This window comes from Pseudopipra pipra, chromosome 5, assembly GCF_036250125.1.
Source record: "Pseudopipra pipra isolate bDixPip1 chromosome 5, bDixPip1.hap1, whole genome shotgun sequence".
Taxonomy (NCBI): domain Eukaryota; kingdom Metazoa; phylum Chordata; class Aves; order Passeriformes; family Pipridae; genus Pseudopipra; species Pseudopipra pipra.
The window spans coordinates 59731932-59756695 of NC_087553.1; the positions used below are offsets into that span (position 1 = coordinate 59731932).

General features: G+C 37.0%; 1 protein-coding gene across 2 annotated transcripts in view; it reads right to left on the minus strand.

Annotated features, from left to right (window-relative positions):
• The window catches only part of TBC1D22A (TBC1 domain family member 22A), a 156236-nt gene that overhangs the window by 70457 nt on the left and 61015 nt on the right, over positions 1-24764 (minus strand). For both annotated transcript variants that reach the window (XM_064656246.1, XM_064656248.1), the window contains exon 10: positions 13673-13748. In XM_064656246.1, coding sequence (XP_064512316.1) covers positions 13673-13748 — 76 coding nt within the window. The remainder of the gene's footprint in view (positions 1-13672; positions 13749-24764) is intronic.

The window sequence follows — 24764 nt, forward strand, 5'->3', positions numbered from 1 at the left end:
AAGTCTTTGTTAATGCCTAAATAAGACATTCCTACTGTCTTTCTGTATACAAATACATTCTTGGGAAATTTTTTTCTACCCAGATCATCCTTCATCCTCATTCAAAAAGGTGTATTATCAGCTAAAACAATGAGTAAATGCTCATCTTCCAAATGTCACATTTCTCAAGAAGATCTAAAAAGGCACTAAAATACTAAATTAATTTAAAAAATAATCCTGAGAGTATGGTAGCACTATTACAGGAAACACTACCTAAAAATTAAGGTAACAGAAGTGATACTAAATTATAATACAGACTGAAACTGTTCAATGTTTTTTTTCCCCTCAAGATGCATTTTGTGGCTATATGAAAGTGTCAGCCAATATAATATAGTTGTTTCAATGTGGAACCAAGAAGTAAAAATCTTCTAGATTTTGAAAACAACCAACAATTAGGTTTTTAAAAAATAAGACATCACAACATATTACTCCAAAGGTCCATTTATCACAATATCCCATCTTCACTTATAATTGAAAACAAATATCCACAAAAATGTATAAAGCATCGGTATTTCTCCATGGCATATGTCAGCCTCCATCTATCTGTGGCTAAAGCAACTCCCAGCAGACCTGGTACCTATGTTGCTGAAGGCAGTCCCTTCCATAACATAAATATAGACAAATATATAAAATTATATGCACACCTTAGAAACATCTGTTACCTCTCCTGGGAACCTTTTTTTTCATAGCTATATATAAAAATATGTGAATCTTTAAATTATTCATTTCATTTCCATGTATAACACTAACCGGCTAATTAGATGCTTCTGCTGTACAAGAGACTGAACTTCTGCTATGGGATGTGAAATGGTAGGGAATGATGGTGGAGGAGTAATGATCTTGTGCTCTGCTAAGTGATCTCATCAAGTCCCTCTCCTTCTCTGTCATTATGTGTACAGGAAAAGTACTACAGCTTTATCACCGTATATTGTGCCTACATATTGTCAATATTTCTAAAATTAAATGAGAATTTTGTGATGGATTTTCCACTACCCATAACAGCCTCAGCCTTCCAGACTCAAGGTCTTGTGACTAATCTTCTTCCTTTCTCTACAAACCTAATAGCCTCCCATCACCTTTACATCTTTCTTTCCCAGGATTTCTGCAAAAGTCATCAGCTGCCCCAGCTGGCAGAGAGACAGAAGCCAATATCAAGGATCGTTCTCAGCTCTTACTGTGCAAGTGCAACAAGCATCAAGCCAGCACTCCAAATATGACAGTGAACTGTGGGGCTTGTTCTGTAGCCCTTCCTCAGCAGCAATCTGGGTCACACTTTTTTTGGTTGGTTTTTGTTTGGTTGGTTGGTTTGTTTTTCAAATAAGCAACAAATGAGCTTTACAAAAGTCTTGCAATTCTGCACAGTGGAGACGTTTCTCCTTTTGGAAAATGATGATGAAGGAAGTACTCAAGCTTGAAAAGTTATTAGAAAGAGAAGACAAATGTGATAACCATATATGTTCTGCAACCTTACAGAAGTAGGTTGAAAAATTAAGCAAGGCAGTTTATGTGTAGAAGTCCACATTTTGAAGACAGTAGAAGCTTCAAAAGCCTCTGTATTTTCATTTTCCACACAAAGGCTTGCATGCCTCTAACTTCTCAACAGTTACAATAGTTCAGTTGGAAGGGATCTACAATGATCACCCAGTCCAAGTGCCTGACCACTTCAGGGCTACCCAAAAGTTAAAACATTTTGTTAAAGGCATTGTTGAAAGGCCTCTTAAACACTGACAGGCTTGAGGCATAGACCACATCTCTAGGAAGCCTGTTCTAGCATTTGACCACCCTCTCGTTAAATAAATACTTCCTAATGTTGAGTCTGAATCTCCCCTGGTGCAGTTTTGAATGATTCCCACGCCTTCTCTCACTGGATCCCAAGGAGAAGAGCTCAGCACCTCCCTCTCCATTTCCCTTGCTCAGGAAGCTATAGAGGAAAGTAAGGTCACCTTTCAGCCTCCTCTTCTCCAAACTAGACAAGACCAAAGTCCTCAGCTGCTCCTCACAGGATATGCCTTCCAGCCCTATCACCAGATTTCTTGCCCTCCTCTGGATACATTCAAGAATTTTCACATCTGTCTTTAATTGTGGGGCTCAGAACTGCACACAGTGCTCAAGGTGACACTGTACCAACACTGAATACTGTGGGATAATTAATCCTTTTGACCAGCTGGTGATGCTGTGTTTGATGCACCCCAGGATGGGGTTTGCCCTCATGGTTGCCAGGGCACACTGTTGGTTCCTATTGAGCTGCTGCCAACCAGAACTCCAGATCCCTTTTTGCAGGGCTGGTCTCCAGCCACTCCTCTCCCAGTCTATACTTATGATCAGCGTGACTTTATCACGCATGCAGAACTTGTCATATGTTCTTGGTAAATTTTCAAATTTTGAATAAATCATTGATGACTGCCCAGTGCTCTCATTTAACAGGATCCCTCTGCAAGGCATCTTATCCCTCAAGAGACACAACAGCACCTCCCAGTATAGTATCATCAGCAAACTTGCTAATGATGCGTTCAACTCCTGTATCCGGATCACTGATAGAAATACTGAAGAGATGTGGCCTTAGAATTGAACCTTGAAGGACACCACTGGTAAATGATTGCCAGACAGATGTAGCCTAATTCACTACAACCTTTTGAGGACTATCCTCTGCCAGTTCTCAGCCCAGTGCACCATTATTAGGTCACTTATTCAGGACAAATACTAAATTACTACCGTGTGTCTGCCTTTGCTCCAGGCAAATTTAGCTGCAAGTTAAATACATTGAAGTGAGATACTGTGTTAAATCCATTTTTTTAATGTCACGTTTAGATACCTATATTGCAGACTACTATAATTAGATAATCCACTACATCAAGCAGGATGCAAAAAAGTCAGTTTTATTTCTAAGTGAAGTTACTAACTCACAAATATTTTTGTTCTTCACACAGCAGAAATAAATTTCATTTGGTTGCTTGCAGCCACTGAAAGTAAGTAATGAAGAACAATAAATTGTGCCAGTTGTGATATTTCAGCTACAGTTGTTAATGGGAATAATGAATTTCTTGAAGGTTGCTTTCCAGTCTAAGCAAGCTGAAAAATGGATTACTAAATTCTGTGCATTACAGTCAATTGATGCAAGACTGGAATAGAAGATGCACTGAGTAAAGAAGCTAATTCTTCCTACTTTGTAAGTAATTGTGAGTAGAGGCTAATTTGCTGATAAAGGTAATTTGGAGTGACATAATCTAAATCTAAATTTTCCATTTCAATGAAAATAAGTATGTATGAGCAATGAACAAGAAAATATATCATTACTGTCAGCTTTAAGACTTCAAGTATTTTATATAAACTACTTCCACTTAAGTTTCTGATAGAAAAATTATTTTACAATTAAAAAAATAATTCTTTAATCAAAATTCATAGAATCATAGAATCAGCTGGGTTGGAAGGGACCTCCGAGATCATCAAGTCCAACCCTTGATCCACTAAGTGCCACATCCAGTCTCTTTTTAAAAATCTCCAGGGATGGAGAATCCACTACTTCCCTGGGCAGTCCATTCCAATGTCTTGTCTTATTTATTCAAAATAAATAAGAATTATATTTAATAAGTTCCCCCATACTTTCAATAAATCTATACATAAAGTTTGGGTGAAGGAAGTCTTCTGATTAAGGATAAAATACATTATACAGATGCATTCAAAAGTAGCATACTGGCAAAAATAGGTAACTTGTAGATAAAATCCCTTTTTAATAACTATTCATATTTTTATTAAATACACTTATTGAACCACCTTAAACAGATGCTCCTCAAGCCAGAAGGGCCTATACACATAAAATATTTATTCTTCGTGTTCAAAGTCAGCTTCTCATGCTGATTTCAAAATTAAAATTGTATGTGACTACAGAATCACAAACTAAATGGTTAAGGACAGAAATAACCTGTACTAAAGCATGACTTGACTGCTGTCCTGACTGGGGGATGGTGTTAGAACCAGTCCCCAGGCAAGCTTACACATAAGCGAAGAGGAAGTGCAAAATAATATAAAATTATGCACAAACTGCCAAATTGCAGTGGCACGGCATGGCGCCACCACATCTATCTGTATAATCTATCACTTCAGAACATTAGCCTTTTGATGTTCACCTTTACTGAAAGATTCCTATTGACCCTAGCAATCTTTTCTGATGTTTGACTTTGACCTAGTTTTGAAATTTTGAATATTACTTAAGGTTCATTTTTTTACTCATATTTCATACCCTGAGCAGTTCATTTTTAATGCTATTTTATCAATATTGTGTACTTGTAAATATAAAAAGTACTATTTCTTAAAAGTTATCCAAAATACAGTTAACCTAAGACTCTCTGGCAAAGAGGCCTTTTAGTTCAACAAAAGGAAGAGAAGTGAGTATTTCTCATGAAGAGTAACACAATTCTTCTTAAAAAGCACACAGTAGCTAGAAGGGTAAGTGCTCTGACACCAAACCAAATTTAACAGTAAAATAATGAGCCATCCTTTGCCACAGAAGCTTATTGGCACTGCTATTTACTTGCACAATTATTTTTGTGCATTGATCCTTAGAAAACGTGCAATAGAAACACATTAGCACTCCTGTTTTTCATGGAATCATATAATCATTTAGGCTGGGAAAGACCTGCTAGATCTTGATACTAAACCATTAACCTAACATAGCAAAGCCCAACACTAAACCATGTCCCTAAGGGCCACTTCTATACATCTTTTAAATAACTCCAGGGATGGTGGCTCGAACGCTTCCCTGAGCAGGCTGTTCCACGGCTTGATAATCCTTCTGGTGAAGAAATTGTTCCTAATATCCAATCTAAACCTCTCCCAGCACAATTTTCTCTTATCCTGTCACTTGTTATTTGCGAGAACTGACTGACCCACACCTGGCTACCACCTCCTTTCAGATAGTTTTCCAGAGTGATAAGATCTCCCCCGAGCCTCCTTTTCTCCAGGCTAAACACCCCCAGCTCCCTCAGCCACTCCTCACAAAATTTGTGTTCCAGATCCTTTACCAGCAACATTATCCTTCTCTGGACATGCTCCAGCACCAAAATGTCTTTCTTGTCATGAGGGACCCAAAACTGAGCACAGGAATTGAGGTGCAGCTTCATTAGTGCCGAGTACAGGGAGGCGATCACTGCCCTGGTCCTGCTGGCCACAGTTTCTGATACAGGCCACGATGCCATTGGCCTTCTTGGCCACCTGGGCACACTGCTGACTCATGTTCGGCCGGTTGTCAATCAGCACTCTCAGGTCCTTTTCCCCCAGGTAGTTTTCCAGCCACTCCGTCCTAAACTTAGAGTGTTTCATGGGAATTTTGTGACCCAGGTGCAGGACCCTGCCCCTTGCCTTGTTGAACCTCACACAGTTGGCCTTGATCCATCGATCCAGCTTGTCCAGATCCCTCTGCAGTGTCTTCCTACCCTCCAGCAGATCAACAGTCCCACCTGACTTGGTGTAACCTGACTGAGGTTCCCACATACTGAACTTGCAGTCCAAAAGAAAGAACCTTGTCACCAGTCAATGACATTTGAGTACTCTACCCACTAAAAGCTAATTTTTAATTGAATTCTCTCTCCTTCTGAATAATTTCTGTATTGTTCAAAGCCAGGATGCTTATGGGAGACAAAGGTAAGGGTATGGAGTAAAATCTCAACATCAGATGTTGCCAGATGCAGATTAAGACTTACAATCCCCAATGTGAATTAATGAAATTCTGAACAAAACTAATTCTTGTCAAGATTAGATCTTAGCAATGACTTAGTAGTGGTTACATATATTAATTTTTATTAATATAAATTAATAACAAAAAACATTCTTGACGACTGAAGATGACATTCTAAAGATCATAAACATGCACCTCAAGACAAGATTGCATTATGATAGACAATTCTGCTTCAAGTAATAGTAGAGATCCATGTAAAATATTTACATGCTGATTATATCTTTTACCAGAGTTAGTTTGCTTTTTGTAACGGGATAAAACTGTCCACTGTAAAAAATGACAATAAAAGCATTTTAAAAAATATACATTGAAAAGTCCTAAAAAGTGAAAATATGACTGGCAGAAACCCAGAAACATTACCAAATTATATCCTCCTCATGGCCTACAATTTAAACATAATGGTCCATTTGAATTTAGCTCACTAAATGTACTGAGAATGAATGAAATCACTGAGAAGTATTTTCATCATACACAAAAGATATGGTCGATACTCCAATACTGAAAAGCGCAAGATGCTGATACCAAAGCAAAAGAAGAAAATACTAGAGGAAGGAAGGAGGGAAGGACTAGTTGCCTCAAATGAAAGTAGCAATTCTGTGGTATCTAACACAAAATGGAGAAAATTATTAGGAAAAACATCTAGCAGGGATCAAGAAAGATCTACCCTTCTAGACAAGAGTGAAAAAAACATCCTATGTTTCCCAGTGGACCTTGAACTTAATATTCAAAGTGCAACACACGAGAGAGAAAAATATGTTTGATTAGACACTTCTACTTCGAGGTACCACCATTGGACTTCTCGAGCCTGTTCTTCTAAATCATAACTGTGTGCATTCATAAGAGGGTTTATGTCTAACACTTTTTAAATTCCGAATCATATTAAACATCTTTTTTCGTCCTTTTCTCCTTTTTTTAATTTGCCAAGAAAACAGTAAGTTTTGGCTATTTAAGAAGTGCTTACAGCAGTCAGGAATTTACAAACGATTTTACAGTCAGTCTCAACCCTTGCTAAGATCTCTGAACTCTGTAATAGCATACAAACATAATCTCCATGGTAAAACATAAAAATATGATTTAAAAGATATATTAATTAATTATAATGCCCAGTGAACAGCACTTACAAGTGCATTAAAGTATAATACAGTAATTACAACCATAAAATCAGATATAAAATAACTACTAGTGAGCTAAATAAAATAGCTTTATTAAAATGAAAAAGAGCTTTATGGTGCAAATTAATTAAAACAATTATGGAATGCTTACAAGATTTTTAATCACTTCAGCACCAAGCTGACATGTAAAGATGGACCAACAGACAAGGTCCTTATTAATCACCCATTTTCAATAGCAGCAGTAAGGTCTAAATAAATTCTATGTCCATTTCCAATTCAAAATGCTTTCACATGGTTGAGAATACCAGTTTTGCAACTCTTACAATTAGAGCTCTTTTTTCCAGTTATTGGTGTCAGAAAAATGTTTTACAATATAATTAAACATGAACATAATTTTGCACATACAATTATGCATTCTTTAACCATCAACCAAAAAATCATTAGCATGATTGAATACTTAACAAAGATACATCAAACGTCACCTATTACCACAGTTTTATTATCAGTTCATTGTATGGCCACTCAAGATTCCAATTAAAAAACAAATTAATTAATCTATATCTATCACGCATACTGAACAGATCACTTGTTCTGACAGTTCTTACTAAAGAACAGTAAACCATTTAATAGGAATATGTATTAGTCTTGGTTGATATTTAGCCTTTTTGAGACCCAGATTTTCGTTTTTAAAAAAGCAAAACAATTTTCTCTGCAGTTGAAAAAGTTCAATCACCAGAGAAACTGAATGTCCTTCAGAAACTATGAAAGTATTAAAACTACTCAGTAGGTATCTCTAAGCACTCTTTGGCTTAACTCGTCATATGAAATTAAGTTCTGAGCAGAACTGGGAAACATCTGTGTTCGAAGCATTGGACAGTTCTAAGGGAATAGGCAGCTTTATCTCTTGGGACAAGAACCTGCTGAATGCCAAACATCCACACAATGCTCAGAGAAGAAACTGTAAGAAACCCAAGTGAACTCCTGACATTTGAAACTTTAGTACCCCAGAAAGAACACACAATTCTTAAAACTCAGAAGTTATAAAGGATAATTCCACCGCTACTAATATTCTAATGAAGGATGTTTTATAAACCTCTCCAATTAAATAAGAAACCATAATATTACACATAAATATTAAGAATTTTATCAACTAACGTTTTAGAAGTATCTATAGCAAATATTTCAAAGCATGAGAAGTATACAGAATGGTGCAATTAAGTAAGTTCTTTCACCATGGCTAAATAAAAATGAAAAATTTTTAATTGACTGCATTTCATTAGGAACTTGATCTGCACATATTTACACACAACACGTAACTATTTACCAGAGAGTCATATTTAAAATCCTTATTTGTGGCATTATTTAAAGTCCTTATTTGTGGCATTATCTTATTAACTTAAGACAACTGGCCAACCAAGACATTTGTAATCCAAGATAAAAATAAGAAGTATGACTAGTGGATCATTGTTTTTAAAAGGTGAAAGAGCGTTTTAACTGCATTTAGGCATAAGTAAAATATTACCCCAAACGATACTATGTAGTATTTTTTAAAAGTCATTATTTGAAATAATCCAAATATAACAATTTGGCACTAAAAATACCTCCCTCTTAAAAAAAAATGTAACTTTTTTAATAACATTAAAATGGAAACAAACTAGATATTGTCCCAATTGAAATACCATATGTAAGAATAGCTGTCATCCAAAACAGATGACCAGAAGATGCATTCCCAGTGGAAACAGCAAAAATTCTGAAATATTACTGAAACTTGGAAAAATGTAGTTGAATTCTAGATAAACTTCCTTATGGGAAAGTCGAAATGCAGCACTCTTTTTATGTTCTTGGGTATTTTTCCATCACTTCCATTTTCAAGAAAAGGGGAAAGCTATACACAGCAACAGTAAGTTCTTTTTTCTTTTTATTTTTAATAATTTTCTGCATTTTTATTTTTCCCTGACTTGTTACTAAGAGTGAGGGTCAATTCCACAAAACGATTGGTGATTTCTGGTGAAAGAATCTGGAACGGTAATAGCACAGAATTTCTTTAACTGCAAGAAAAAATAAGATCAGGTTGTGCAGAACAAAAATGCAAACCCTAGGCCAAGCTGTTCTATAGAAGATGCAGAAAAAAATCTTTTCAAACTTATCCTCACACAAGATGCAGAATACTTATACTAAGTTGAGTCACCAATACTGCCTTTATAGTTTTTTGCAATACTAGTAAGAAGTCAACATAAATAAAAAATGTTTAACATTACAGTAGGATGGTCTTTTTCATAGAACTGCCTTCTAGCTAATTTTAGAGAATGCTACACGATTTTAACATCTTTTACCAATGTTTGTGGAAACCCACAACTACTTTTATCTATGAATGCTCAGACTTCTACCTTAAGCTCTAATGTAATTACCAGATGTCTTATAGTAAGCTGAAGAAACTGAGACTCTCTCGAGCATGAAACCAGCCAAATGCTGAGCACCTGGAATTCTGGAAACACAAATCCTGAATTAATTTTGGCATCCCTATACCATGTCTCTTTGCTTTAAAATCTAAATTTTGGCATCCCTATACCATGTCTCTTTGCTTTAAAATCTAAATGAAGGAAAAGTAGAAGACAGCATGCCATGTGAGTATGACCTTTTATAAACCATGAGAAATGGTTCATGATTTACAGCAGAAAAGCTCTACTGGCATTACAGGAAACAGAATCAGTTATAACAGATTTCTTACATTATTGAGCTACCTATTGACCCTCCCTCTCACTTTTTTTGTATAACTCCTACAAAAATCTTAATTATGATGACAAGGAGATAATTGAGACTGAAAAATGTTTTATCTTCAAATTCCATTTCATCTATAACAACGATAATTAAAAAAACCAAAAAAATTCCATGAAACACAATTCATCAAAATTGTTTTCTGGAGTTTAAGCAGAATGAGATTGTGATTAAATTAAGGGAGTATTTTGGCTATTTGAAGTCTGCTGCAATGTTCTGCAGTGCATACACAAGGACAGTTACTTTGAGGGGAGTTGTGATCTGTAATGCTGGGTTAACGAAGTTTGCTTGAATCACTAACATAACGCATTAGCAGTCTCCAAAGCAAAAGCATCACTTTCCATACACTGGTAATCCATTACTACTAGAAAATAATCTGTATGAGCTTCATCCACTCACACAGCCACTTACTACATCAAGATCCTCTTCACCATGCAGTTACCCAGCATCAAGAAAATAATGTGACACAGTAACAACAGGAACATTATTTTTTTTCCACAGTAACCTTAATTAGCACTTAGGATATGTACAGATAATATAGATTGAAAGTTTGTTTTTTTTAAAAAGCCACTGAATTCATATGAACCATACATTCCCCTTTAACTACAGTATAAAAGACAAAAGCAAATAGAAATGAAGACTAAAGCACAACAACATGTAATTTAACCAAACTGTCATGATGCCACCAAAAAGCCAACAAGTTCATGATCTCTTACCTCAGGCATCCAAAAGTTTATGACAGCAGTACACATCTGTCATTCTCTAATTAACAACCAAAACTTTATTTTAATCTTGCATGTACTTTGGTGAGCTTTTCTTGCAAAAGAAAGTAACTGAGTGGACAGTCTTGTAGACAAAAAGAAACAGCCCTAAGGATATTGAAAGTATCTTTTACTATCCAAAACTTTTAACTGAACCCCCTCTATAATAAAGGTTGTGATCAGTAGGACAAAGTCCAGTTGACAACTACTTACTAATGGCATCCCTCGGGAGTCAGCGCTGGGGCCAATACTGTGCAACATCTTTATTAAAAACTAATGATAGCATAGAGTGGACTGTTTGTGGATGTTACCAAACTGGGAGGAGTGGCTGACATGTTGAAAGTGAGAGCTACTATTTGAAGGGACCTTGGCAGGCTGAAGGAATGGCTGATAGGAACCATCTGAGGTTCAGGACAGGACATGTCCTCTATCTGGGATGAAATAGTCTCATTCAACAAGCACTGAGCAGGCACAACTTGATGGAAAGCAGTGCTGCCAAGGATTTGGGGATCCTGGTGGACAACAGGCTGTAGCTGGGACAAAAGCATCCTTGCAGAAAGACCAAATGTATGTTGGCTTTCTAAGCAAGAGAGAAGCCAACAGGTCAGAAGAACTAATCCTCTGTATTTGCCACTTAGGAAACCATGTCTGTAGCATTACATCCAGTTCTGCAACACTGGCATTCATGAGCAAGTCCAGTGGGGGCACAGGGAGCTGAAGCATCTTACACATGAAAGGAGGTTGACAGAACTGGGTTTGTTCAGTCTTAAAAAGAAGTCTATGAACAGGTACAACTACCTAGTGAGAGCATGTAGAGAATGTGGAGCCAGATTCTTCTCAGAGGTACACTGAGATAAAATAAAAGGCAGTGAACCTAAGTTCCATTAAAAAAAAAACAACATTTATTTATTTAAAAAAAAATCACAGTGGAAGTAGTTAAACTTCCAACAGCCTTACTCGAAGAAGCTGCACAATCTGCATCCCCAGAATTACTCAAAACTCAACAGGGCAAGACTCTACACAGCTCGATCTAAGTTGACCCTGTCCCCTTAGACAGAGATCAAGAGAGGCAAGGGCAGAAGTTTGGAACACTGATTTCCAGAGGCCCCATATAACCTAAAGAATTATAAATTTCCATAATGTCAATTACATTAATTACTTGCTTCTTTTCCAAAGAGCAATGATACCTTTTTGAAATACTTACTAGTTTCTACAAAGGAAAAACATCTAATGAAATTTCCACCATTCTGAAGCTTTGTAATCCCATTACTTTTTAAAATAGTTTCCCTTAACATCTCCTCTACATATGCTACAGGTATGCCATATAGACAAGCTGCAAAATACACCTCCTAGAGGATGATAAATTCTTTAAAGTAAGGATTTGGCTTTGCTTTCTCCAATTATACTGCTCAAAACATCCTCTACTACTCAACCATGGAAATCATCTGGCATTAAAATTAATCCGAGATTTTACTTTGTAAGTATTAAGAACAGTAGGAAAAATCAACATTAGCTAGCAAACACTCATAATGTCTACTGAAAGCTACGAAAATTATAAAGACCCCACAGAATTATTTTAAATTAGATAAAAATCGGGAACTGCATTTTACTTTCAGTTACAAAGAATGATCAAAAGACAGTATAAGAAAACAGAACTATTTGCTATAACTATCTGCCTTATTTTTTTTTAAGTGTGAAATCTTAAAAATAATGCTTCCTAAACCTACAGAAGTTATTTAACTATACCCCCAAAGCACTGAAGGTACAAATAAGACTTCAGCATTTCCTTCTTCCTTAAAAAACCAAACAATAATATATTGTATTATACTAAATATTATTATTAAATCAAAAAATAAAGTGGATTATCAGAATGCTATTTTTAATTTTAAAACCTTGGTTAAACAATTTGTTTATATAAATATTCGTTGACCAAGTTAAGGAAGTCTATTTATAGGCCTTATAATTATACACTTTATTTAATACATAATTTAATATATAATCATTTGCTTCTATAAGTGAAATGTAAACACCAATATTGATGCAAACCTAAAATGACATATAAAAAGTCACATTACAAGCAGTTAGCTTATTTTTAAAGTACTTAAATACACTGATTTAAAGATATTTTTAATATAAATATTTGGCTACCTAATATACAGAAATATCCCCTTTTATTTTTCATATGCATCTGCATTTTATAAAATGTATCTACATCAAGAATTTTTACATACATTTGAATGTATAGTGTAATATTACAGAAACATTGTTCTCCTGCCCTTAGTTTTTGATCATTAAAAATACTTTAACATCCTAGAAAAGCACAAAGACCATTATCAAATACTCAGGATGTACATATGAGCAGGCAAAATCTCCTATGGTAAGCACTGGTCCAAAAAAACTTCACAGTATGTGTAACAAAAAGATGGAATTAATGTTTCCAAGAAGATTATCAAATATTAAGCTACACAAGGAATATTTTTTCTAAGCCATCACTGACAGGCTAGTGTTGCCTGGTTCTGCTTGGCAACACTTTGTTAATACTGTGTTCATTAATTTAACAAACTATCAGGAGGGTATGTTTAGAATGGGCAAGCATTATCTCTTGCATTTCATTTAATTAAACTCTGTTCTACCAATATGACAGTCAGCATTTCATGAAGGGAATTATTTTAAGGATGAAGGTGGAAAATATTTCAAAGTGCCCTGCAACAACATGAAAGCATAATCTAAAATTACCCCTGCACATACTGTAATTTATCTATAAAATTAAAGATGTTATTTCTAGAGTTCATAATTAATTGGATTCCACAGAGAAATTATTCAGGCATTCCAGATAGTAAAATGATGCACAAAGGCACAAAACATAGTGCCAAAGGACAACCATAAACAACCACTGTGACTTGCATGAATTACAACAATCATTGAGACTTAATGTGAAATGAATACTGGCTGCCTTTTGTATGTGGTCATTACTCTGCTGCAAAGAAATTGTCATTGAATTTTGATTATATTGCCTTTATAAAAAGTAATGAAAGTGGCTCACGCTCTGGAGGCTTTCTTTTAAATGACACACGACAGTGATCCGCAAAGGCCAGTGTGCGACAAACTAATGATGACATCTCACCTGAGGAAGGCAGTGTTACCCCACCACTGCAGGTGACTGCAGTGAAGTTGGCTTGTCTTCTTGCAAACATTTTAACTAAACACTTTCAATGAAACATCAGTCAGAAATAAGCTTAGCCATCAAGACTTACCATCAATCCGACTAACAAGTTCTTCCAACATTTTCACTTTCTTCTGAATTCCTGGCTGTGCAAATGTGTAGTTATCCTAAGGAAGAGAACATATGCAAGTCATTAGTTGTAGAAAAGACAAAAAATTTCTTTTCTTTCAATTACTTATCTAAATCCATGCATTTTTCTATGTTTTCCTATAGTGTTTCTGTTTTCCTTCTACATTTCCTAGGTCTGCTTCTACAGTAAAATAGTAAATCATCACAATATATAGTCCTGCGAGTCCCCATCTCTAACAGTATATATCATCCTATAGCTATGCCTGCAACAATTGCTCTCTACTTGCTAATCTACTGAAGTTACAGCTTTATTGCACAAGTCCAAGTAGGTTTGAAAGGCTCTCATCTTATATGCCAAAATGTGCCATGCTAAAGTTTTCTTAAGGTGATTTTTTTCTCATAAATTTACAATTCTAACACAAATAATGTAGGAAACATGAAAATTTAGACCATAATCAGAGACAGGAAAATAATTTGATCTTTAGAAGTGTGGAATAATAACTTCAAGAAGCATAAGAAATCAAAAGTCTGTTTTAATGCAGTCAAAACTGTTCTGAACCCAAGATTACAGTTAAAGTCATGCATCCAAATCTAACACACAACCTATATAGCTAAAATGGAGTTATATTTGCATTTATTTGTTTAAATGTATTACCTCTAAATGGATTTTTAATTTTTGGATTGCAGCTCTACAATATAGACTAGAGTTTGAAATAATGAGAACGAGACAGGTATCTCTGCTTGAACCCCAAAGTGATCAATCTTTTTAAATTATTACATTATTTAAATATAAAGCAATGTTTCTGAATATTTAACTGAGAATCCCTTCATTCAACTCATTTTGTTACGGTTTTGCTGTGGTTCTTGAGAGATTTAAGAAAAGAAAATTACCCATACATATTTTAAAAGAAAGTTGCTATGTAGAGGATTTTTTTGAGTAACCACTTCTTACAGAGTAAATGAGGGTAAAGGATTTTTCATCTCAACTGCTATTGTTTGAGTAATTCCTTTATCAATTGGAGAGATGAGTAACTATCCAAAAGTCAGCCCAAAAAGATTTTCACTGACATTGAAATATTAATTTTTCTTGACTTGATTTCAAATTTTAACTTGGTAAAGTAAAAGGTATGATTATCAGTTCATTTTTATGTATCCTGACACATTTTTCTATTAAAAAAAAAAGCCTTATTGACTTTCTTGACTGTATTTACATGATTTTTCTTTTGATTTGTTTTATGAAACTGAATTGCAATTTAATCTTCAAATTCTATAAAACTAGCATGAACTATGAAGCCTAAAAGTTCTCAAGGCAAAATGATACGCTAATAATTGTTAGTTACAGTGCATCAGCCAACAAGTTATTCACAGTATCAAAAAGTCAACTACTGCTCTCATCACTTGTAACTGACCACAGTAGTAGCTATTTTAAAAACCATAGCAAAATTTTCTACTGGCCTAGCAGTAGCCCTTTCACAGTAATTAATATCAGAAATTAAAGTATAAACCAAAACAGCGTGGACGAGGAAGCAAGAATAATTCTCTGAATTTTTGAATTTTCCACAAGAATCACCAAGTAAAATAGGCATCCATTTCAGCTTGTTGGCATTGTTTCTCACACAGAATATAAGCATCCTCTGTAGTGCAATAAAGCACCAAAACTGAAAGAATGGAAAGACTCACACAGAATTCAAATCTATTATAACCCCATTATGGGAACAAAGAAACTATTCCATGCACTGGAAAACTGCCTTTTCCAAGGCAGACACACCCCTGTATAAGTCAGGTATAATATCCAGGACACAGCATCTTTAGGTAATCATTATAATTTTCTTCACAGAACCTACTCTAACAACAAAAACTGTATTAGCTTTTTGTTTTCCATATGCTGTTCTATTTATTTAAAGAAAGTTAACTGGTGTTTCTAGAAGTAGTATTGCACTCAAAGTACAGCAACATGGAACTCAATTATTTCCTCTGTAGCAGATCCTCTGTAAAAGTATCTTCACATATTTAACACTGAAAGTCAACACAGAGTTAAAACACCAGTGCTTCGATCATTACTGTCTCCCCAGATAGTGCAATTCCCAACTGTGATCTATGACTCTGAAACTGTTTTCTCTCTCAAAGCCTAATTTACTCCACACACACCTGGAAATGCAACCCAAAACTGCCATCTTGATTTGAAAACAGGCAAGTTTGCTTTTCACTACATTTGATCTTTTGCTTATTTATTTTTCTGTTCATTATTTCAGCTGCAAATGAACACAGCTGGGAGTCACTCTTCTATTTGTGCTGACTCATCTAACTGGAAAGGTCTTTCTTGGCTCCTCAAGTTCTCTCTTCTAATTAAACTATGTTCTACATATTCCCTCCTATGACACTTGTAGTTGACTTTCTGAAGTTTGTGAAATTGTGAGAAGGACTTTGTAAACATAAAAGGTATTCCATTATCTACTATCCTTGCCCCTTTTGTTCTTATAGGTGGAGAAAAAAGCTAGTAATGCAGTTATAGAAAAAACATGTTAAACTCAGGAAATTCATGAACTATTGCTCAGGGCAACATCAAAGTACAATGGCTAAGATTTTAATTCCTCTATTGTGGCAACGGATTTGTCATATGCAGGATGGAAAAAGTCCTGTCAGAGATGGACTGGTGAGGAAAACAGCTCTAATGTTATAGAAACAGAAGTTTTTACTGTGGTTTAAACATGTTTCAAAATGGCTTTTTGTATTTTCTGCAGTGTCACTGTCTCCCTCTCCCAGACACCCCCTGTGAAGCTATTGTCTCACACAAGGTGTCCTGGGAAGGTGTCCTGAGGTGTCCCATTGGTCCTTTGTTAACCCCTTCCTATTGGCTGTTGACCCTTTACCTGATGGTTTTTTCTGTGTGATCCTGAACTTGTGATTGGTCCCCTTTGACCCTCCTAAAAGCCTTATAAACCCCAACCCCACAATAAACTCTCTCTTTCGTCCGTCCCTCCCAAGTGGTCTGTGTGTGCTCCTTGCGGGGTCACTGGACCACGTGCAGGGGTGGGGGGAAGGGCATTCACCTCTCAGGTAATGGGGCTAGCAGCTTAAGGCCTGGAGGTCTCCCCCATTCTCCCTAATCCGCCAGACTCTATCATTCAATTTAATTGGCGATACCAGCTTTGAAATTTGACTCAACTTTTCCCCCAACTCTTCTATCTCCTCCTTGCCAAGTGCTGCAGGGGAATGGAGAACACGTGGTCAGTTCACAACACTTCATCTCTGCTGCTCCCAATGAGCCATACATCCTGCCAGAAAGCCTGCTCCTGTGAGGGCTCCTCTCCACAGGCTGCAGCTTCCATCAAGGCACCTCCCCCTGCTTCAGCATGGGGTCCTCCACGGGGGCTGCAGGTGGATCTCTGCTCCACGATGGACCTCCATGGGCTGCAGGGGCACTGCTACCTCACCACGGTCTTCATCAGGGGCTGCAGGGTGCTGCTCTGATGCCTGAAGCATCTCCTCCCCCCTCCTTCTTCACTGCCCTGGGTGTCTGAAAGGCTATTTCCAGTCATATTTTCTCACTCCTCTCTCATCACTGCAGTGGTTTTTACCCTTTCTTAAATACATTACCACAGAGGCACCACCATCATCACCAATGGGCTCAGCTTTGGTCCATCTGGGAGGTGGCTGGAACTGGTTCTGTGTCACACAGGGCCTCTTTCACAGAAGACACCACTGTAGCTCCCCTGCTACAAAAACCTTGCCACATAAGTTCTCTGCTAACTTTCACAGAAAAAAAAAAAGTCTAGCATTTAACTCTCCTACCTATTCCCCCTCACAGTTGTGGGTCCTCTTTTCATTACTCATTCTACATATTTTTGTTATATTTCCTCATTTATTCCTTGTGTAACTTTGACCATCGTTATTAAGCAAAAGACAAAGTCTTAAAAATCTCATAAGTAACTGAGAACAGAATTGTCTTGCCTCAACAGATCTGTAGCAGAGAGTTCACACAAAATATCTGTTATTTCTAACCACTGTTCTTGACACTTTCCAGTAAGCATTCACATATGACAAAGTATGCATAAGTACACAACAGAATCCATGATAAATATAAAAAATTCATGCACTGGTGTGCAATATCTAAATTCCTTGATGTTCTGCTCAGATGGCTTCCAACACACTTTCAGGGAACTATGCTAACCTACTACAGCTGAGTGGTTATAATATCTAGTTCAGACTCTGACACATAATTAGTTTCACCTTACAGCACAGAAGGTTAAGACTTTATAATGTCACAAGAGATCAAAACTTGCTTCAGCTTCAAATTTTTGTGTTAGTAGTCTGTACTTATTCTGTATAACCACCCCACTGTCCCGCAACTACAACTAGATCTGGCAGGACCTTCTTCTCAAAACACAGTCATTATAATTTATAATAAAATACTAAAATCACAGACTTCACTAAACATTATTAAAAGTATTAGGTAACTTCTTACATTTTTTTAAGGGTAGAGAAACTCTAAATGGAAGAAACTTGAAAAAATGCACAGGACAAATTTAACTGGGACTATCCTCCTATACTCACAAAAAGAGAGCAGGGGGAAGAGGGTGGAAAGAGGGGAGAAGAGAGGGAGTGAGAGAGGAAGGGAGTGTGAAGTTGCAGGTGTTAGCTTTTTCTTTAAATAGGTGATGATGGGATAATTTTAAAAGAAGAAGAAAGCTGAAGAGGAAAGGAAAACAATCTTTTATGTCATCATGAAGGAGAAACAGAACCAGCCAAACTGAAAGAAAAACCATTGTCAATAATTTGACATAATGAATGCAGCCAAGCAGAGGTATAGGCACAATGCTTCTCCATCTTTTCAGGTCACACACGCTGTTCACCAACAATGTAGTGATGAAAATATCAGCATCGTTTATAGAAGCAAGTGGAAAGTTTTGACACGAAGTCTTCACGTGTTGTTTGTTCATTTTTAAAAAGGTTTTATCAATCAGAACAGAGCTTTTAAATATAAAGCATACATTAAGCATCATAGGGACACACAGACATAGATGTCTATTTTCTCTACTGATGTAAATTTAAGAATTCTTATACACCAATTTAGGTATGTTCAAGTATAGTATCACATGAACAAATGACAACTGAAAGAAATAAAGCTTTCTTTCTTATCTCATTATGTCAGAAAGTGAGCTTAGGAATTTTATTTTTTTTAACTCATTTAAGTACTTCATTCATATATTTCTGAATTCTATAAGCAAAATCCTATTTAAAATCTCAGTTCACCCTGCTCTCAAAGTTATGTGAAAAGGTAGGGGAAGGAGGGAGGGAACATGACACTAGTTGATGATAGGCAGCACATATAATAACACTATCAGTGCTAGGCACAGTTTAGCCAAAATGTTTCTTGAAGATCAAGATTATAATGTAAATTCACTCTTAAATACAGTTCAGGAGGAAGAGAGCGTGCATGCACAAGAACAAACACAAGTGTGCTGGACTATGCTGTTAGCACATATAGCATGTTCTATAATTACTCCAAGATACTTCCTTTAAAAGAAAAGCTCTTTCTACCTTTGTAATTATTAAGCCTGACTTTTGAAAATGTAAAATTACCTAAGTACTAAGAAAGAGATTTACAAAGCATTGCAGCTCAATTTTTTTTTAAATGCAAAACAGTATCTTACTTATTCCTACATAAAAGGATGAAAAAAGGCAACAGCTTATTAAAAGGTAGGTACTGATTCTCAAGTTAGAATCGTATCCACAGTCTCACAACCAAAGATCCAACCTTCTACTGGGCTGTGCAGTCAAACCTAATTTCATACAAGTGGATTTATTATAAATTACAGAAACTGTTCAAGTAGCAATAACAGAAGTGCTCAAGGTATATTTTTGGATTCTGGTATAGGCCAGACAACAGTTCAAATCTGGATAAGAGCTAGGAATAATAAATATGGACACCTACAATCCCAAAAACTGATGCTGTAAATTTTAGGTAGAAGATAAAATATTTGTATGCTGAAGCATTCTGATAGCACAGTATATATCATCTACAGATTACAAACAGATTTGTTGTCTTCCTGAAAATTTTGCTCTCAGCGACAGGCTAGGAAACTGCATTATTAGCTTCCAAAGAGACACAGGCTCTTTAAGAGCTTCTGATGACACCTGTTCTTAAGAAAAACTACAGCCTTCAGCATAAATCCTACCGCTACCCTCAATTTTCTATTACCTGAAGTACTAACCAAAGCTTATCATTACAAACTTAAAACTGGCTACTGGGCCAAACAAAAGAACCACCTTGGCTTCTCCCTTTTAAGAGCAGTCAGCAGCAAATTACTGTAGGGGATGGTAGGAGCAAAAAAAGCCTGCAGTGATGTATTTGCAGCATTCCTTCAGCTTCCAGTTTGCAGTGCTGAGACTTCCCTAACTTAGAGTGGTATCTTCATAATTAAAGTTGTTTGAAGATTTTTCGTCAACAAAACTTCAAATTTTTCAGATTCTAAACCCATGTAAAATGTTTTTCATCCTTTGACAAGTAGCCCAGCAGCTTAGCTACTCAATTACTCTTTTTTTAAGACTATCACTCAGCAGAAGTACAAGATACTATCTAGGTCTTGCATCAGACAAGATGGAAAGCAAGTACTCCCTATACACCTTCTTCATGCAGCTCATCATTTTAAAAACTTCTACTACATTCCTCCACTTAGCTAAGTCATCCAAGTTGGAGAACATAATCCATCACCCAGAAACTGTTCCACTTATTTGCTCCATTATTATTTTTTTGACTTTGAAGCCATCCTTTCAAAATGAGACAGACAAAAGGGATTAAAACAGCATAGAGCATACTGAGCACAAGCTGATTTTAGGTTTTAAAAGTAGCAAAGTGATGTTTACTCTCAAGAACTACTTATATAAACCCTTCTCCTCCCTATGTGATAACAGGCAATGTTTCTACCATATATGCTTTGCTTTTTTATGAACTTCTGGTAAAAAGGACTTTATCAAAATGCACTTTGGAAATACAATTAAACGATACAGTTGTTCATCCTTCCAAAATCTGTCAGGTTTGTGCTGCTTTACAGGAGCTATAGAAAATCTTAAATAATATAGTTTTTTTATCTTTTCACCATTAATTCTGCTTATTCTACACTTTCTCCAAACTTCCCTGATGCATGTGTCTAATTGTCTGTGCTCTCCTGAATCCCCTTCAAATCATTTTCAAAATCTAATGTCATATCTAACCCATTCCATTCCACCTAATACAAAAGCAGTTTTGAGTATTGGCCTTCTTGTTTACCCATTACCAGAGACCTAATAGGAGAAAATCACAGATACATACTAAACTGAGCAGAGTTAGCAGTTGACCCTGAACTTCTTACTAGGCGTCCTGATGCACAGTATCCTAGTGATGCATTCAGTCTTCTCAAACTGATGGGGAGGAACATAAGTCCTCCAGTGACTAAGCAAGCTACTAGAAATTTCTTTAACTGAGAAAGGTAATACCTGCTTACAGAAAAGTTTCTAAACTCTTGCTCTTCTTTGAACCTTCTTTTCCTTCACTGAAAGTTTGAAACACCATAAAGCAGTATTTGCTCCAACAGATTATTAAGAGAAATAGAATCAGATATCTGAGAACGAATACAAAAAGAATTCTGGACAGAAGCATCTACTGTGGTCAGGTTTATGTTTCAGAAGATTTGAGTCTCTTATATGACATACAGATAGAGTAACAGAAAAATACCACTTAGGAGTATCATTTGATAAGTGATTACTAAAAATGGTGAAGTTGTCCATTTCTCATCAGAAGAAAAGCCATTCTAGAATGTTGAGCAAGCACAAATCCCTGCCTTGATTATAGAACCTATTTCTCATGAAATTTCTCATGTTCATGACTTTCCAAAAAGCTGTTATTTTTATAAGTGTTTTAGAACACAATTCTAATCAAGCAAACCATTGTTTTTCCTTGTATTAGTCACATCTTCAGGACAAAAGCCACCATGTTTTGTCACTCTCAAGATCCAACTTGGACAAGACACTAGCATAAAATGAACAATCTGGATTTCTGGAAACCACTAAACACTTATCACCATAGAAAAGTTCTGACTCACATATGGAGTATACAGCAATAGTAGCTGCAGGGACAGACACAGACCATGAATATGCAGTTGAAGCATTGAAGAGAACAACACACAGAAATAACTGCTGCTAGCATTTCTGACAATCCCTGACAAGGCTTCCACATTTCTCAAGAATACATTTCTGACTGGCATTAGAATCTGTTTATACAGGAAGTGGAGCACGACTGCAGTACTGTCTTTCAGTCATACAATGTTAGCAGAGACTCTGAAGAGTGCTTGTCAGATAGTTATATCATATATCCCATTTTCCCTGAACACACCACATTTGCTGTGCTATATTCAGCTGAGAAAGTTGGGATGAAAAACTACTTTCTCCATTCAGCTAATGAAAAGGTACAAAGAAAGCTATACTTGACCTATTTTTCCATTAAAATAAACCTTTGGAAGGTCCTATAAAGAATTATTTCTGCACATACTTCTCAACATTTGAAATGCATGTTCATGTTATTTATCGGTTCCAGCAGATCTCTGAAAGGCTTTTCAAGCAGCATTCCATCCACCCATCCATCTATTCTTCCATCATCCAGACTCCAGGCACACTTTAGCAACAACTTAACTCAGGAGTGAGAAAGAGCTTTGCAGGATTCCCTTCAAATATCATAAATCTTGCTATTTGATCAGCCATAGAAATAGATAATATATACCTCAGCATACTCCAGTCCCTGGGAATGAATTATCTCCCTTCTATTCTAAAAATTACCAGGCCATGATAAATAATGATATTAATATTTTAATGCTATTTTTATACATCTGGTTAGATAATTATGCAATGCATATATTTCCTCTTTGGTTATTTTATTACCATTACACTCAAACTTAAAATGAAGAGTTATACTCTATTTTATACATGAACATTATATTTTCAGGTGGCACAGATCAATGCGAACTTTTTCCTTGAATATTAACGAGACTCTATTGAGAAAAGTGTTATAAAGGACGATTTAGTAATTAAAAAAAAAGTTAATTACAATGGATATATGGGAACGTCTAGTTAATTAAATGGAAAAAATACTCATGGGATAATTTTAGTTTTCCCATATGCACAGCCACAGGTGAAAATGCAAAAATGCTCATGCATCATCTACTGTTTGCAAGTGTTCTAAAGACAACCAGCTTTATCACGAGCATGGAAGATATATTTTGCATATGGCCACACACATCCTCAGAAACAGGGTTTTATAAATCCACATAAATCAGCACACCTTGTAAGAGAACACAGGCTGGAGACAAGTTCTGTGGAAAAGAAGCTGAAGTCTCAACAGACAGCAAGCTCAGAATGAGTCAGTAGCAAGTCCTGGCAGCAAAACTGGGCAGCAGCCTCCTGGCCCAGTGGATGAAAGGATTATCCCCACTCAGCACTCACTGTGAAATCACAGAGATTGGCAGAGACCTCTGGAGGCCATCTAAGTCCAAGCCCTGCCCAAAGCAGAGTCACTTGGAGCAAGCTGCTCAAGGCCATGTGGAGTCAGGTTTTGAACTCCAAGGATAAGGACTCTACAACCTCTCTGACCAAACAGTTCCAGAGTTCAATCGCCTTTACTGTGCAGATTTTCCTCGTAATGCTTAAAAATAATGTCGTGGTTTGAGCTGTCTCATCCCTGTGGGGGGGCTGGAAGTGGTTGGTCCCAAGTGAGTTTCCGATCAGGTGACAATCAGAGTTGCGTTTCGCCCCTTTGAAATTAGGATGATATAACAGCCAGAAGGAAGTTGTTGGCAGTGAGAGAGAGGGATTCAGAAGCCATGAGGTGAGAGGAGAGAGGCCTGAAGGCCCCTTGCCGGGGGCCAGGCCCTCTTCCCCCCCCCCCCAGCTGGGCTGCGGGGGAGCCTGGGACAGTATTATATCTGGACCATGTGCCTGTGGTCAAAGGTTAGGTTTTTTTCCCCCCCACTGCCCAGGAGAGGTGGTGGCGTAGACTTCAGAGGCCAGTCAGGAGGTTGGAGCTAGCCCCCGTGGCAGGCATTGGAGCCGAGCCAGAGACAGGTCAAGGGGTGGCCCAGGAGCTGCAGAAGCAGCGGAGATCATGCAGAGCTGGAAGAATTCCAGGCAGAGGATGAGAGAAAAACTTCAAGCAGTCTCACTGCTACCCCCCCCCCACAATGGCAGGGGAGGAAGCGACCTGGAGCTGCGACTGAAAAATGGAGACAGGCCGAGGGGCTCGGAGGTGCCCTCGTGGGTTTGGACAAGGGCAGCTGAAAACTGAAAGACAAGGAATGCAGGGGGGGATGACCCCCCTTGCCACGTGAAGTCAAGTTGCAACAGCTGAAACAGAGAGAAGCCAAACCAAGCAGGTTTTTTCTGAGTAAGGACTTTTGGTGAAAACCATCTGGGGTATACAAAAGACTGAGCAAGACCCAGAAATCCTGCAACCTGGAGAGGCAAGAGTGGACATTTTACTCTCTGGGAAGAACCTTCACAAAGTAGGGGGGAAAGGACTCAAAAGCTGACTCCCTGTAATCATGACGAAGACCTGGTAAAACAAATGTTCCTTTGCAATCCAGGAAGAGACCTCAGCAGAGGCCGAGGAGCTGGTGGGGGTGCAAAAGACCCCTTCCTTGATACCCCAATGAGAGAGACTTTAGCTATCGTCCTGAAGAGTTCTTCTGGATTGATGTGGAAGGACCCCAGGGGTGGTAGAGATTGTATTAATAGTGTGTATTTGTTTGATTTCTAGTTTCTATAGTTTTTATTCTGTTAGTAATAAACTTTGATTAACTGCCCCATGCTGAGTTGTGCCTGTCTAAAAACTTCTCTTCCACATTAAAACAAATTGTGGGGGAGCTTCGAAATTGGAGTTTTGTGGTGTATTTTAGGACCACATCCAGTTTTAGGGACCTCAATGCAAGAAAAATGTGAATAAACTGGAGGGAAGTGAGATGAGTGAGGAATGTGGAAATAAGAGATACCATGTGTAGCAAAACCTGAGCAAGAAATACATATCTCTT